The following is a 16,123-nucleotide window of genomic DNA, read 5'->3' as shown; positions in this document are numbered from 1 at the left end:
TGTGAAAATGCTCAATTAGCTCTAAAAGCCTAATTTATTAGTGGTGGTACTGATTTTTCTTTAAAATCTTAAGTGTAGTGTGGTTATGAAATGAGTCAGTTGCATTATTGAATCTTGTTCTGGCAAGGCTAGCCTACTTAACAGAGAAATCTGGCCTGGTCTGCTTCTCTTATGCAGTTACAGAAGCTACTGAAGTTAGGCCTGTCTATAGGCAGAAGTAGCTTAGTTTTGCAGTCACTGAGAATATGAGTAGATTGAAGCATTGAGCATATTTGAAGGAGAAAAACAGTAAGGCAGGCTGGAATGAGAAAAGTTCATTTAGCCACCTGTTGGTCATCCAGTTAGAAATACACCAACCAGTAATGAATTTCAGCGAGCTACTAGAATAGAAACATGTACATTAAAAATTCCTGTAACCTTGACATCCTGCTCACTTGGAGGATTCTTTATTTTCCTTTTGGAATTCCTGACTTTCCTCAGAAGATCTTAGGGAGGATGTATTTACTGGGATTTGATTTTTGATTCTTGCTTGTTCTGGAACTCAGGATTTTTATAGTTTGGGCAGAATGGTGTCAATATGGCACTCCAAGCAATTAAAAAATATATATAGTGTATCAACAGTGACATTGCATGGAAACCCTTTCAGCATTTCAATGTACTCTAATTGTATTTTTAAAAAGTCTTGTGGATTTTTTTATTTGTCCTGCCTGTGTTACAGCCAAGAGATCAAGAGCATCCAACAGCATTATGATTAAATAATTTTTTAAGTGGATTATCTTTTTTTCTTTAAGAGAATCTGCATTGTACTAAAATTAAGAGATTAAATTTACTAGACCTTTGAACAAAAAATAATTGCACTGCGAGTTGGTTGTCTTGCTTTTTCTAGGTTGTCTTTAGGCAGCAGTTTATTCTATATCTTTACAGCAAGAGAGCTTATTTAGCTTAATTGCTTTGTTCCTATACTTTGCACTTCGTTAAAAATAAGCACTATTGCACTATTTAAAAATAAGAAAATTATACCTCTGAAGTACTTCACTGTTCTATGTAATTTGTTAACAGTATTTCAGAACTTTAGTAGAAGAAGCCTGCATTTTGTGGTCTTTAGAAATAGTCAGATTTGCTATTGTAGTAGACTGTCAATTCCTCTAGGGCATAGGTACCTTATAGTGGTGTACACTTAGAAACAGGGAACTGAAACTTACAAAAATGATGCTATACATTGCTGAAATACAAGCTGACCTCTAATGCTTCTGTTATTTTAGGCATGAGTCTTTGTCATCAAATAGTACAAAAAGTAGCAAGACAGTGCTGAAAACTGAGGCTAAATTTATATGTCAGTATCCTAATTTTGGGGTATTCTTGTCTAAGTTCAGTATTTAGTAACTGTAAGGCCACCTGCCAAATTCACTTAATACCAAATGTTTATAAAAAGTAATTAGTTCCTAAAGTTAAGATGACTTCAAACATGTGTCTTGGAGACTGGTGTGTTTCTGTCATCCACATCTACTTAGGAATCCTTTTGATCTCTGGTAAATTATGTAAACTAACAACTAGGAGCAGTTTGATTCCTTCCTTTTGACACTATTTGTGGTCTGTTACTAATAATAATTTTTCCCGAGAGATCAGCATTTTGAGAGAGGCTCTGGAGACATTTGCTAGACATTCCCTTATTCTGACGAAAGCTTTTATTTTGAGAATCACAGATAATGCTTTCTTTCCCTTAAAGGTACGTGCAGTGATGTTATGTGGGTTGTCACAGATGGTGTACATACATGGAGCTCTTGCTCTGCTTTCTGTGTTGTGTGCTATTGGGTTGTTCTTTGTTTTGAAACAGGAGATCCTGAGAAGGAACTTAATCCCAAGAAGAAGATTTGGGAGCAAATCCAACCTGATCTTCATACCAATGACCAATGTGTTGCTACGTACAAAGGAGTTCCATTTGAAGTGAAAGGGAAAGGAGTCTGCAGGGCAGAGACCATGGCAAACAGCGGAATTAAATAAATAAATGGTTATTGGAAGCTTTTTCAGGTGTTGAATGGAAAGTAATGCAAGCACAATAAAAACCATGAATATATTACGCCTCTGAAATGCATGGCTGATACCTTTTTTGTTTGACTCCTCTTCCAGAGGTATAGAATGTGTTACACCTCCTCCATTTTCACAATTCAGCATTCTTAATGCCTTTGGGGTTAAGTGTTGTCAACCAACATTGATCGCTTAGTGCTCAAGACTTAATTGCCAAGGCTTGTTTATGGTAGAAGTACAGGCAAGCAAGGATGTTTTCTGGACAGCTAAAATTTTTAGAGTCTGTGGAGCAAGTGCATCTTAATAAGGAAACATTTCTGCCATGTTCCATGTGTGCTAGCTGCTCTTCAAGATGTGCAGGACTGGCAGTTGGTCAGTGAAGGCTATAATTGTCTTCATTCTTCTAACCACCTTTTAATAGTTTTCCCTTCCCTTGTTCCAGGCAGTTTCCAGATATGTTATAAGCCTCTGGAGCTTTTTTCTTGGCTGTGTTTTCTGCAGTCAATTGCAATGGGAAGATTAAACTATGGCCCTTTATGCTCTAAGATACACAAATTTACATACTTTTATATGCCACAGTTTAACTATTATAATATCAGTAAGATCAAAGCTGTCACTTTGCTAAAATAATTCTTTATCTAGTTCAGCTAGATATTTCCTCCAAAATGATAGATAGCACTAAGAATTAATGAATAGCAAAAAGAGTGCCAGAGCTAGTAAATACTGCCAAAAAAATGTTTCCAATACACAAACAGGTATAAAATTAATTGATTTTTTGTTTAATGTGTTTTTCTGCAATGATACTTTATAGAAACGATGCTTTGGTTATAACAGAAATAGCTTATTTGTTTTTTACAATTAGAATTATTTAATACTAGTGTAGTACAAGTAGCCATGGTTGCTATTGTAATAGCCTCACATTACTTCTTTTTTTTCCTGCCTTTTGATAATCTAAAAATAAGTGATCTAGATCAATTTACAATAAACTTTTAAAGTAACTATTTGGAGATACTTCAGATATTTTGGCATATAATATTTAATTAACTGGTTACTGTCTAACCCCTGAAATAATAAGCGCCTTTTTAACGACCGAAATAAAAACCTTAGCCACTCTGAATCTTGTAGGCTTTGAACTTTGTCCAGTAAACTGGGAGAGAAAACAAAATGGCAATGATAGAACATTAAAAGGAGCAGATGCAAGAGAAGAAATGAGCAGATTTCTTTTTTTGAATGAGTTTGGTATGTGCCTGTAAACTGTGTTAATTTTTCATGCATCTGGGAATGAGCGATAGTAATTACTTCTTTCAAATGTGCCAAGTGGTGTTAAGCACATGGGAGCTATTTTATCTGTCTTGTAAACTAGATATCCAATAATGTTGTATTAAGCAAAACTCTTAAAGTTCAAAATCTCAATTCTAACTAAACTTGATTTAAGGTAAAGAAATACTTTTACAGTAGATAAATCTTGGCTTTTAATACTGGAAGGCTCTTTATAAACTTCGGAATTCAGAGAAACCTCTGAAAGCTTGAAGAATTCAGTAGAGAGACTCCCTTGCAGTCTGAACTTGTGCATTTTTACTTTTTTTTTCCAGACCTGTGTTCTGTTCTGTATGAACCGCAATATACGTTCTGATGTAGCATGAAATCACATCTGTGACTGCATACATATAATTTATATGCTGCATATACATACTAGGACTGTGATTAGAGCACTGGATTGTTCAGATTTTGTGTTTGAAGCTAGAATTCTGGATGCAGAAGTATGAGGTACTCTATGAAAGGCAAGTAGTTTGGTAATCTAAAGAGATTTCCAACTGTGTGTTCAAAGGTATTTGGTATGGATCAACTGGAATTTTCCAGTTGATGTTACCTACCATAGGAAATAGATAAATGAGCACCTGAAAGCTATTTTAATTCCTTGCTGTGTTTAAGTCGAAGTACTTTATAATTATTTTGTCTTATAAAAGTTAATAGCTTTCTTAAGACAATAGCTCTTTCCTCTTTAATTATGGTCCTCTGGTTGTCTAGGAAAATGTATTTATGTTGTACTGAGCTCAAAAGTGACAGCAGGGTACTTGGTGCACTGTGCAAGTATGCTTCCTCACTGAATCCAGCCTCTTCTGCCTTGTCTGCATGAGTAAGTAGAACTGCAGTGAAATCCTTCCATGTGGGACCCAAAAGTTCCTGTAATGATAAGCAAATATTAAATAGGTTTTTTTTTTCTCTTGTTCCTTCTTTCTCACCTCATACTTATGCATCAACAGACGAGTTGTATGTTCTTTTCCTGGCAGGAATCCAGTTCATGCTATCTGAGTTGATGAAATTTCTGTTTTTTTTCACCTTCCCAAGACACTGACATCCACTTCCAGTGGAAATATGTGGTCATGTAGCTCTAGCTCTTATTTTCTTGCTACAGATGTTAATAGATCTTTTTCATTTTAAAAATATGTATGTTAATAAAAAAATAGTTATGTCACACATTAGTTTGTATCAATATTTGCACATCCATATTTGTACACTTTTTACAGCTCTTTGAAATTTTTCTTTAAAACCAAATCACCTTTTGTTGAAAAAAATAAATTATTAATTTCTATGTAGCACCAACTGCAATTCCAGCTGTATCCCATAAAACTGAATTATTATCAGCAATTCAGGAAAAACACAAATCAAATGCACTAAACTAAGTGATGGGCCAAAGAGTTTAACTACTGTGGTCCACCTGATGCAGGGGAATGAAGAAAACAAGCTGCTTTTTTGCCAACAGTTATTGAAAATTTTAATAAGAGATTGGGCTTTCATTTACAGATGTAAATGAAATTTCAACTTTACTGCAATCATGCTAAGTAATGTGACAAGAATCCTAGTTTGGTAATAAAGGTGACTTTGCAATGATCTTAGCTCTGTAACCTAAATACCAAGGTGTATTAAACTGTTTTAAAGGATATTTATCCCCTTCCAAGGAAAGCAGAGAATTAGGAAAATCCGGTGTATTAATAGTGATTTTGTTGAGACACTAGGGATGCAAAAAAATTAAATCTACAAAACTTTGGCACAAGCTAAGGAAGTGTGGGGTTATAAGTTTGGAGAGGATAGTTCATTGATTGCTGAGGATTCAAAATCAATGGTAATGTTCTGAAATTGGTATCTGCCACTCTCGATTCATTAGGTTATGCTACTGAATTTTTAAAAATCCAGAGACATTTAAATGCCAGTAATCTTCTACTGCTATGTCAACTTCATTGATATGCCATCTCTAAATTAGAGAGGATCATTGTGAAAGCGCTTGATTGCTAAAGACAGTAGTCTTCATGCTCATGCCTTCTTGGAATGACATACTGATATGCAACCATTACTCTTCCTATTCCCAGCACTCAGTTGGTGTCCTGCTCTATTTGTGCCTGAATGATACTGCAGTATCTGGTCTTTTCAGGGGAAAATAACTAAAAAGCAACCATTAGATAAGCTGACAGCCAGTTGTAATCATGAAACAGAAGTAAGTGTTGCTTTCTCATTATTTTTAAATATGCTTTTTTTCCTTTTAGTAAGGTTTTTAAAGAGAAAAGGCATGGTGGCATCTCTTAATCTTTTCAAGTCCACAGGGACAGTCCAAAACAGTCTTAAACAAAAACCATGATGATTTTTCATTGGCTTGGAGTAGAAATATTTTTAGTGAATACTGGTTTCTCTAATATACTTTGAAGTATAAAGAGATAGAGAACTGTATAAGGAAAAAGGGTAGCAGTGAAAAAAATATATGTAAACTGACAATAAGAGTGTGTTGAAATTCAAGCAAACTCTCAAGCTACCAGAAAAGTGAGACTAGCCTTCCCATAGAGAGTAATCAGGGCAGAAGAACAGATCAAACACATTTTGAAAGCTATTTTTCTATCAATATATTTATATGCTTATATTTTTGTCTACATATACATTATTTTGCTAATATCAGTTACAGCAGGTGATAAGACTTGATGGACCAGAAAGTCCCTTCCAGTCCTGAAGATTTTTAGAAAGTTCATCAGTGCAAGATAGATGCTAATTGTAATGTGCAGACTTTGGCAATAACTAATATCCTTTATTTCTTTGTAAATCATACCAACTTGGCTTGTCTGATCAGATAGCTAAACTGAGCAATGTCTGTTTGCTGGCAGCTTTTTTTTTTTTTCCCCCTTCAAAGATAAGAGAAATCTTCAGCTGAAAAGAAAGCCATTCCTTTTCAGTGTCTTTCCCCATGTATCTTGCCTACTTAAAAAAAAAACAAACAAGCAAACAAAAGAAACCAAACACAACAACTTTTCACTCAGGAGTTTCGATATATTTGCCTCAAGTCAGTTTTGCTAGAAATTTTCCTTATCCAGAGTAAATGTATGGTAGCTTTCTAGTTATTTTCTCTTGAACAGATACAGCAGTAGTGACAGTTAAGGACAGAGCTGAGCGTCCTTGTTCCAGGTCAATCACATTTTTCTGCATGATTTTTAAACCCATTGCTGTCTACTTTGGTCCTATACAGTAAACAGGAGAATGAGGTAAAATGATTTCTGCTTACTTTAAATAGCATTTATTTCTCTTCGACAAGCTAGATCTGTCATGATAAAGCATTAACTATAATTTCTGAGAGAAAAGCTTCCTTTGATAGGTAAATTTGGTTCCTAGATTTCTTTTTGCCAAGCCTATGTACAAAAGTGAGCAGTTCTTGCCTCTTTTCCCAGGTTTAGGTTGGTAAGTGTAGCTATGGTGTTGGAGTTGAAAATGGCATGTTTTAATTGCTGGACTGGGAACTGTTCTAGTTTTCAGCTGCACTTCTCTGTTTCACTTTTGTGGTCAATTCTTGCATAACTTATCACCTGAAAACAAAAAGGTATTTGTTTATCTGTTACCTGTATGAACTGAATGGTGTGATCACATTCATCTGGACACAGAGGCAAGTCAGCCCTCAGGACTAAGAGAGCCAGATGAAGGCCTTCCTCTCCGAAGTGGTGAGCCAGGGCTGATCTCACTGTGTCTCTCACCTGCTCTTTGCTCAGAACACTGTGAGGGTAGCTTGGAGTGTCAAGTACGCGAACACGGAGAGTGAACTCATGGCCTTTTCTTCGTATAATCCCCGAAATGCGGCAGCTGTGACCAAGGCTGCAGCATGTAGTCACAGACCTTGGGGAGCAATGACTCGCAAAGTCTGAGCTGCCCAACAAGCTGTTCCCAGCAGCACTTTTGCCAGTCTGAGTTCTTCCAAGGACAACAAGGTTGATGGTCATCTCATTGCTGTCTGCCATTATCTATGGTTTTATCCACGAATTTGTCACTAAGTGAAGAACGAATTACATGAGCTGTTTCAGGTAACTTAAAAAAACTCCAAACAAAACAAAAACTAGCCAAAATTGCAAAATTTAATATATCTTGAGTGTCCTTCCCTGCCTAAAATATTTTAAAGAGTATGTGGTGTAGATAGACTTTCAGTATGGCATGTATGATTCTGTCAGATCCATAGATGGATCTTTGCTGTCTCTTCCAGTCTGCTGCTTAGAAATAAAATGACCCCATGGAAGGCATCACAGGTACAAAAGCAGCCTAACAGACTGCAATCCTACCCTGGCAGAAGCTGAGAGCTAGGAAGGAATCAGCTGTAAGAAAAACTTTAGGAAGAAGTGAAGCAGATAAAACCAAGGGGAAACAACTGTGAAAAAACAGCATTGGCATACAGGGAGAGTAGTTTATGACAAAAAGGAGAATGAAGGGAGGAGGAAGGTAATGGTGACAAATGTGTTGCTGTTATTAAATGGCCATGTTTCAGGATGTAAATTTTTACTTTTTTTTAGGAAAAAAATTTGATAATCAGGAAGAAGGAGCTTTGAAAGGAGCACTTTTTCACAGCAGAGAACAGTCATCAGCTATTACTAAAGTTGAGATAGTAATCCAGCAGGGCTTTCTAAGACAGGTAAATGGAAGTATGTCTTAATGGAAAGAAAGAAGAGCTGAAGTAGCCAATGCTGCAGGTTCTAACCCCACATGAAATTGAGGTATACTGTACAAACCTTTAGACTATGTCACACTTAGTAGAAAAGAAAAGTGTAGACTGGCAGATGGAGAGGGGAGATGGGTAAGTATAATTTCCACTACTATAATATGTAATAATAAGCTTTCTCCCCCATCTAAATCCATGCAAAAATCAATCTTTTGAAATAACTTAACTACAAAGTCAAGCATGCAAATTATTAACATCTGAATTTTGTTACAGACTATACAGAATACTGTACATGGTGATCTTCCTTACTGAATTTGCAGTGCAGTTTTAATGTTTTTTCAGTGATCAATTTTCTTTTTTTTTAATAATACCTTTTTAAAAATGTACCTTATGAAATCATTGTTGTCAGTTATTAATCAGTCTAGGTATGTGTTATATATTTTTCCCATAGCATTATAATATCACATGGTGAATGTGCATTTGTGCATTCATTTTTTAAATCCTCATGAGGAATTCGGGTTGTTTGGTTTGGATTTTTTGTCATTTAAGCCGTCTGCCTTTAAATACTTAATTTTGCTTTATGCCACTTACCTTATTTTGCCTTAAGTTCCTCTTTCATTCAGACTTCATTCATAAACTATGTGCAGTGTAAAATGAAGTTCATATGTGAACTTTGAAACTAACAACAGCAATGTACCATGCTGAGACTGTTACGTACACATTAATCTGGTTAATCTATTACTGATAGGTCCTCATTCAGTTGAGTATGTTTGGTCAGTAATTGGCACTGTTGAATTTTTGCGACTTAGCTGAAGGTACAGTTTTTGCAGTTGCTTAAGTGTTTATATGAAGTTGATATTTTTGAAAGTTACATGAATTCTACCAGCAATTGAATGTGAGAATGACAATGGAGGTGCTGGCATGACTTTGTGTGGCATGTTTGCTGAAAGTGTGCCCATACGTGCCTGTGAAGAGCACATGCACTTCCCTTTATTATTGCAATGAATTAATAATTGCAATATTTTCAAAGCACAATGTAAACACTATGCTGATTACCCAACAAAAATGAATAAAAATAATTTAAATATGGGTTAAAATACATTATTTGTGAATTAGGAAGAACTGAATGCTTGCATTACTGCCAGTCACATACATTAGCTGTTGGCTTGATACATTTCTCTTGAAAGCATCATTCTTTGCCATGTTATAGTAGTATTAAAAACAGAGATAAAAAAAAAACTGTCCAGAAAAGACCTATCACTTGCTTTTTAGGCAATATCCCACAAGTGGGAAAGTAACTGATTTGAACTCCTGTGTCTGAGTGGGAAATAAATACAAATGTGTGGTTTAATGACTGGGTACTAGTAATAGAATGGAAAAGTTAAGTGAGCCCTTCTTTCCCCTTCACAAGGAAGGGTTTAGATAAGCCACCTCTCCAGCTAAATCCCAGGTGGGTGGAGGCATGTGTTTACTCCAAAGGTATTAAGATACATGTCATTACAGTGAGACCAAGAATCTGGTATGTAGGCTAACTGTCATGGGAGGAAAATAGGAAGGTGCTTTCTAGAGCCCAGTCTTGTTGGGGACATTGTCATCTTAAGTGTAGCTCTGAGGCAGCCTGTAAGTCTTGGTTTACCACAGTACTAGGGCTGTTCCTGCCTTCCACAGCAGTGGAGTGAAACTTCAGGTCCTCTAGAAACCTGCTGTCTCCTGCTGTGGTGCCACAAACAGACAGTGCTTTGACAGAAGGTCGGAGCTAATGGTGCCTTCACAGCCTCTTCATGTAAATACATGTCATTCATTGTTAACGGGTTCATAGTTTGTGTTACTTGGCTGTGTAGTAATTTTTTTGCTGTATGGTTTTAAGAGCACGTAGACAAGTTAGATGCTTACAGACTCCCTGCTCTAGAGTCCACCTGTTCTCGGGAGAAGTGAGACAAATCTTTTCCTGCATTGCATGTATAGCTGAGGCAACTACTGATTTTTTCCCCTGTGAAAGTTGTTGTGGCTCAATACTGCACACAGACTTTGTGTCTCAAGGCTTATATATATATAAGTGTATTACAAAGTTCCTTCATTTGCTGGAGGGTACAGACTGGATTAGGGTGACTCGCTTGCAAAGCAAAAGAGAGGTCAGTCTCATAAAACTATGGATATTGTGAAGATCAAATCCAGATCCTTCCTGTTTAATTTCCTTAACAGAAATCTTGACCTTAGTTAAATTGTCACAGGGTAGCTGTTCCTATGCACAGTAATGCCTCTCATGACATTGGAGGCAGTATATGTCCTAGCAGTCACATCCAACTGAGCCAGTAGCCTGTCAAGGAGATAATTTAAACTGTGCATGGACAAGGATTTAGACTACCAAGAAAGCTAGAATCCCAGAAGCCAGAGAAGTGGTGTATGCAAAATACAGCTTGCCCTGCTGGCTTTGGAACTGGGCTTATGCTGGCAAGGTGGCTGTAAAATTAAGAATAGTGTGAATGAAGCACTGCTGAAATGGTACGTAACATTTGGCTAAGCTAACTTACCCACGAAGAGAAAAAGGCATTTATTTCCAGTAATATTGTGAATGTAATACAGTCCATGTTGGGATACATCCGGGAGGTCTTACAACAGCACAGGCAGAGGGTTTTAAGAAGTTGTCTTCCTGCGAGGATATGACAGGGAAAAAAATCAAACTGATGAATGACACTCGCTTAGACTCCTCAAAATACATGGAAAGAGTCCTCCCCAAGGTGGCAGTAGCAGCCTGCTCCACAGGTACTGGAAAACAGCTGAAGTCTCCTTGCTCTGGAGTCCTATGCTGAAACGAAATACCAGCTCAGAAATTAACTAAAGCATTGGAAAATATACAATGACAGGGGTCTTCAAGCATCTTCTGAAATACGAAATATAAGAAGAATTTTTCTCCCTTTTGTCACTAGAAACATTTTTTACTTTATGTGTAAAATGCAGACAGCATAGCACTGTAATGAATTTGAACAGCAGTAATAGGAAGGTAACAGTTAAGAAACTGGAAGTGTTATTGACTCTCCTTTATATGACACTTTTCAAATCAAGACCTTTTTTTTCACTAGCTTTTGAGTTGGTGACATTTGTTACGGGGCTTTGAATCTGAGATCTGAAAATTTATTGTCAGAGTATGAATTTGCAAAGAACAAGTACAAAGTACAACTAAATTGCCTTGGATCCTTATTAGCACTGCTCACTGCTTGTGGGTAAGCCATGTATTTTGTTTTCTTCATTTTATATAACTGTATTTTTGAAATGGCAGAAAACCAAATCTGAGCCTATTGGCAGACAGGAAGTCTTCCTGTAACTAAACAAGGTAGCCTTGTACTGCTCCCACAGAAACACCAGGCAAGTCTAGTGATGAATTGTCAAGAATATAAGGAAGACCTTTAATCCAATTGAAAAGAAGCGGCATTATGTATCTGTCTTCTTCAATTGTCTTTGAAAGAACAAGGCCAAAATTATTAGCTAGTAACTGCTGGATTTGTAAACATCTACAGAATTAACTGAAGTTGCAATGTGTCTTAGTCACATTACTGTGGCAGCTGCTGTTCTGTTGTAGTCTTTGTGCTCATCCAGTTGGTTTGCACACACCCTAAGCAAACTCTTCATGATGTGTGTTAGGGTATAGCACGCAGGCTAGGTCTTGTAAACTGAAATAAGATAGTTTCTGTTGAGGCACATGGCATCTTACCATGTGTCAGCTTTCAGTTCCCACGCCTTCCTGTCCCTTGCAGCTTCTTCCCTGATGTGGGCTCTCATTTTAGCCCAAGATGATGCCATAATAAGTAATTTAAGATGTGCTTTGATGAATTTCTCTTATTTAGAGAAAATGCAGTGGAGGCCATTTTATGAATTGCCACACATGGATGTGGGCCTTCCCAAACAACATGAGAAATCCTGGAAGGTATGCAGTCCATGGAGTCAGTGTGGCTTTTGTTCTGTTAGAAGTGTAATTACTATGAGACACCAGGCATGTTACTGCTGAGAGAGACAGGGCAGATCTAATGATGCTCCACTCCTTTTGGACTGTAGTCACCATAAAAGCTTCTGCACTGATCCTAAAGGAACACACATTTAAAATAAACAGATGTTTCCTTAAAATAGTTTATAATTTTTTTGCTTTGCTTAATTCAATCCTTAGTACTTTTTAACAAAAGGAATAAATTATCAGCAATCTACAAGATCATGTTTCTCTTTGCAGTATAGATGGCTCTGTAGGTTATGTGCTACTACATTGGCATTGCTAAGGGGAAAGGAGATGGGGTATAGCTGCGGACTAATGCTACAGTTGCACCAGCTTTCACACAATTACTGTTTGTACCCTGGTGGAACCAGCTCCTCAGGTTTCCACTGTACTTCTTACAGCAGATTATGGGTTCAGGGCAAATACTGCTGGCAGAAAAGCAGATCAAGGACCTGCCTCACCCATAGTTGTTTGTTTGTTTCCTCTCCCACTGAGTCACCAAGATCTGTAAGATATCCTTTTCCTTCATCCTCTGTAATTAATAGACTTCAAGTTAGAAACCAGTATCTTTGACATGCTGATCTGATCTCTGCAGTGGAAGTCTTGTCTCTTCAGCCGGCAGGGGTAATATTCTTCCAAGCACTCTGCTTCTCAGTGTAGTGGGAGCAGAGCAGTGCAACAACCCATAGGAGCACCATCTTTTCTTGTTTTCTGTTAGCATGGTTTGGTGTGACATGGCTTTTCAAAACACTGGGGGTGCACTGTAAAATATGGCATGTCACACTTTCTGTCATAGGCTGCCAATTTCTTAATTCTCTTCCTAATCCCTACCTTCTCCAATTTACCTAATGATTTTCCCCATGGCACTATGTAATTAATGTATTTTTTTAATATGAAATAAATGTTTTTTAATATACCTTATGGTGCTATACCATCTCTTCAGCAGATTAATTAGAGATGTTTAACCTGTATTGTTTTCACCTGTGGTGCTAGGATATGTTTTCTCTAGTATAAATGTTGGACATCGGTCACTAGAGCACAGATTTTGCCATAGGACTGTGCCACAAGGCTGACATGGTTGTGTCTGTTCACTACTTCATATGGAATATGCAAAACATCCAAAGAAATACAGGTGATATTGCAAGACTATGCATACTTAAATAATAGTTTTAAGAAAAAAAGATCATGAAGTGGTGATTTCAAAGGCATATATTTGGGAAAGAAGCAAAATCTGAAAGTAGGAAAATACAGACCTAAGGAAGAATCCTTTTTCCCTTACGTGTACTTAGCTGGATCACCTTCTTGTGATTAGCCTCAAAATTCATCCATGTGTGTAAAAACATTTTGCCCCTGGGGCAAAAGTCTTGTGAATAAAGAACATATTTGTAAGCACAGGAAACCCAGATCTGGCTGCTATTTCTGTAACACTCATTCCCTTATTTTGAGAAGCTGCACAATTTCCCACTTTCCTCATCTAAATAGTATGGGGAGTATTCACCTCTTTTGAAGATGAGTAGCAGGATTGATTTAACTGAAAGGAACAGATTTCTGTAGGGCAATAACACTGCTGATTGTATTAGAAATAAACTTCTATCAGAAAATGCTCCATAGGGACCCAAGTGACTGAAGACATAATTTCCAAAAATATTCCCATGATGCCTGAAAAGTGTGTAACCAGTGTAATACTAATGACCACAGAAGTTACGCTGATACATAGGATGGGACTGGTCACACTACTTCATGCATTCTGATCCCTGAAAAAAGATGTTTCATAGAATGTCAGGAATACAGAGCATATTAAGTTTCAACTCAAGAATATGTAAAAATGACAGCTGTCTACTCAATAACACGGATATTCATATGTGTTCAGGACAGATTTAGTAGTCTGTTCCTTCATTTTCTTGTTTTCCAGATTTTGCAGGGTGTTTGTATTTATATGGATACAATACATGTTGAAGACTTCTCTTAAAATACCCAATAGCTAACAACTTGATAATCTGTATATTGAATTACGATTATTAATCCTTCCTGTATTCTCTTTGCATACCTACATTTTAGACACAATATGCTCATTGGCAAAAAGTGTTTCTTAAAAATGTAAGTGTAAGAAACTGGAATACTAATTAGAAATACTACTCTTTTTGGGGATTGATAATCGTGACAGTGTGTGGACCTGGAACCTGAACAGATGCTTTTTATATTTGAAAATACTTCAAAAAAGCTGAATCTGAGGACTTCTTCCAGTGTCTTTCATCATGTCAAGCCATTGCACGTGTAATGTCAGAATTATGCTGTAAAAATTGCCTTACAAGCCAGTGTGGCTTGCTTTGGCAAGGCAGTTGTTTAGAAAAGGAGTTGCTGTAGATGGGTTATTAAAATTCTGAATAGTGTGTATAAGGCAGGGGTGCAAAGTATATGGTTACAAAGCTGGTATGTAGTTGGGGACCACCAGCCCTAGACTTGGTAATTAACCGTAATGCTTATAACTTTGCAGTATCAACTGTCACAAAACTCTGAGAAGTTGAAGCTTTTAAACACTATGTGCTTTCTGCATGAGGGGAAAAAAGGGCAAAAAATCTCTGCCTGACATTCACAGTTGAAGGGATTTACGAAATTGGAATGCATCCTCTCTTCATTGCATCTGTAATGTGCTGCATTCAGGAATGCGGTACCTCTATAAATTGTGGAACATGTCTAGGATCATCCAGGGCTTGAAGTGGGATACACTTCAGTGGCTGGAAATCTGCCTGTTGTTGGTGCAAAATACAGAGCTGTATAACCTCTTACTCCCCTGAAATAAGGGTTTTGTAGTCATAGACAAGAAAAATAAGGCTGTAAACACCAAATACCTGAAGCCTTGTTCCAGCGAGCGTTGACATAACTAGAAGCAGTGAAAGTCACACTTGAGCTTCAGATACAGCAGAGGGCTGAGAAGTTGTGGGTTGGTGGTATTTTTCCCTGAGTTCCTCCACCGCTTGTTAGGCTTCATCATCTGCACACAGGGGAAGCCTTCTGCCAAGTATCTTTAAATAAAACAGTTCCCAGGTCTAGCACTCCACATGGCACACAGAATATGTGAACCCAGTTCCTTCTGATGTCATATACCTTACCTGGTTAAGTCACCAAAATTTAAAGGCTGGAAATTTTAAGGGTATTAGAATACATGAAGAAACAAATAGGAACCAGAACAAAGTTTTCAGAAGTCAGTTTTCTTTTTTTTTTTTTTTTTTGAGGGGGGTGCTTTTTTTGTTGTTGGTTTTTGGTTTTGTTTTCTTGAGGTCTGCAACCCAGTTTGCCACTACAAATTCAGTGACTACACTTTACTCCTTCAGGTCCTCAAAGTCTTGAAAAGCAGCTGTCCTCCCTCCCACCTGCCTTCCTCCCTATCTAGGATTTGCTTGTGTCTCTCTCCATGTGACTGTCTCTCCTGCCAGGAAGACCTGGGTACAACTTCCATTCATTCAGTTCCTTGGTTGACAGAAGCCTCTGTTCCCCAAATTAAGATGTGACCTTGGAGACCCAGCAGTTAGATGTCATTCCTAGCTGGAACACTCTGCTAGTACTTAAAAGAAAGCTTACTGAAGGGGGGGAAAAAAAAAAAAAAAAAAAAAAATCAGTAAAAGGAAAAAATAGCTTAATCCTGGCTCAAACCAGGACAACAGTTTTGGGGTGTGTTTTTGTTCTGCTTTGGTTTTTTCCTTTCCTCTACCAGACGTCTGGTATCCTGGAAAAAGCTTCTTATCAGTGCCTCCAGTTCTGATGCAAGCTTAGTCTACCAGAATGAATAACGAGTCAGAAGGGAAGGCTGATGATTATGTGGCCTCACTAGCCCAGTATCAAATGCATCGACTGATAGTAAGTTAAAAGTATTGACTCCCGTTCACACAGTCAACTATGTTTTTTATCCAAATAGTTAAGTCCCTGATGCATTTTACAATACAGTACACTAAACCATAATAAAATATGGGATTGTGCTGTGAATAACTTATGTAGGAGAGATGAGAGTATTCCATCTGTAGTGCAATGCAAAAGCAGCACTGCTCGTGGAAATTCGGCTATAATTTATTGTCATGCAATGTTCAATAGGCCTTTTCTCAGAACAGAGGTTTACAAGAGACAGCCATGTAGCAGAAACCAAATGGCAACTCCAACTCCCAGTA

At 37.4% G+C, this 16,123-nt stretch overlaps 2 protein-coding genes across 2 annotated transcripts in view; one reads left to right on the top strand and one right to left on the bottom strand.

Annotated features, from left to right (window-relative positions):
• The window catches only part of AIMP1 (aminoacyl tRNA synthetase complex-interacting multifunctional protein 1), a 16,943-nt gene extending 14,873 nt beyond the window's left edge, over positions 1 to 2,070 (top strand). Inside the window, exon 6 of the mRNA XM_010004096.1 lies at positions 1,835 to 2,070. Coding sequence (XP_010002398.1) covers positions 1,835 to 2,001 — 167 coding nt within the window. The 3' untranslated portion in view covers positions 2,002 to 2,070. The remainder of the gene's footprint in view (positions 1 to 1,834) is intronic.
• A 1,801-nt stretch (positions 2,071 to 3,871) lies between these two features.
• GIMD1 (GIMAP family P-loop NTPase domain containing 1) lies at positions 3,872 to 7,305 on the bottom strand. The gene is made up of 2 exons (XM_010004095.1): positions 6,900 to 7,305; positions 3,872 to 4,209 (listed from the first exon to the last, which is right to left on the bottom strand). The coding sequence occupies exons 1-2, from the start codon at positions 7,290 to 7,292 to the stop codon at positions 3,931 to 3,933; spliced, it is 672 nt and encodes a 223-aa protein (XP_010002397.1). The 5' UTR covers positions 7,293 to 7,305; the 3' UTR covers positions 3,872 to 3,930.
• Between the last annotated feature and the right edge of the window lie 8,818 nt (positions 7,306 to 16,123).

This window comes from Chaetura pelagica, unplaced genomic scaffold, assembly GCF_000747805.2.
Source record: "Chaetura pelagica isolate M959 unplaced genomic scaffold, ChaPel_1.0 scaffold88, whole genome shotgun sequence".
NCBI classification, from domain to species: domain Eukaryota; kingdom Metazoa; phylum Chordata; class Aves; order Apodiformes; family Apodidae; genus Chaetura; species Chaetura pelagica.
The sequence above is the reverse complement of the archived record's forward strand: the minus strand, read 5'-3'. Positions and strand labels throughout refer to the sequence as shown.

What these genes read in the sequence shown, in the direction of transcription:
- GIMD1 (XM_010004095.1), bottom strand. Translation starts at nt 7,292, where the DNA reads ATGGCAGACAGCAATGAGATGACCATCAACCTTGTTGTCCTTGGAAGA. An exon ending in ACACCATTCAGTTCATACAG is followed by an intron (nt 4,210 to 6,899) that starts GTAACAGATAAA and finishes TTATCATTACAG; the next exon opens with GAACTTTTGGGTCCCACATG.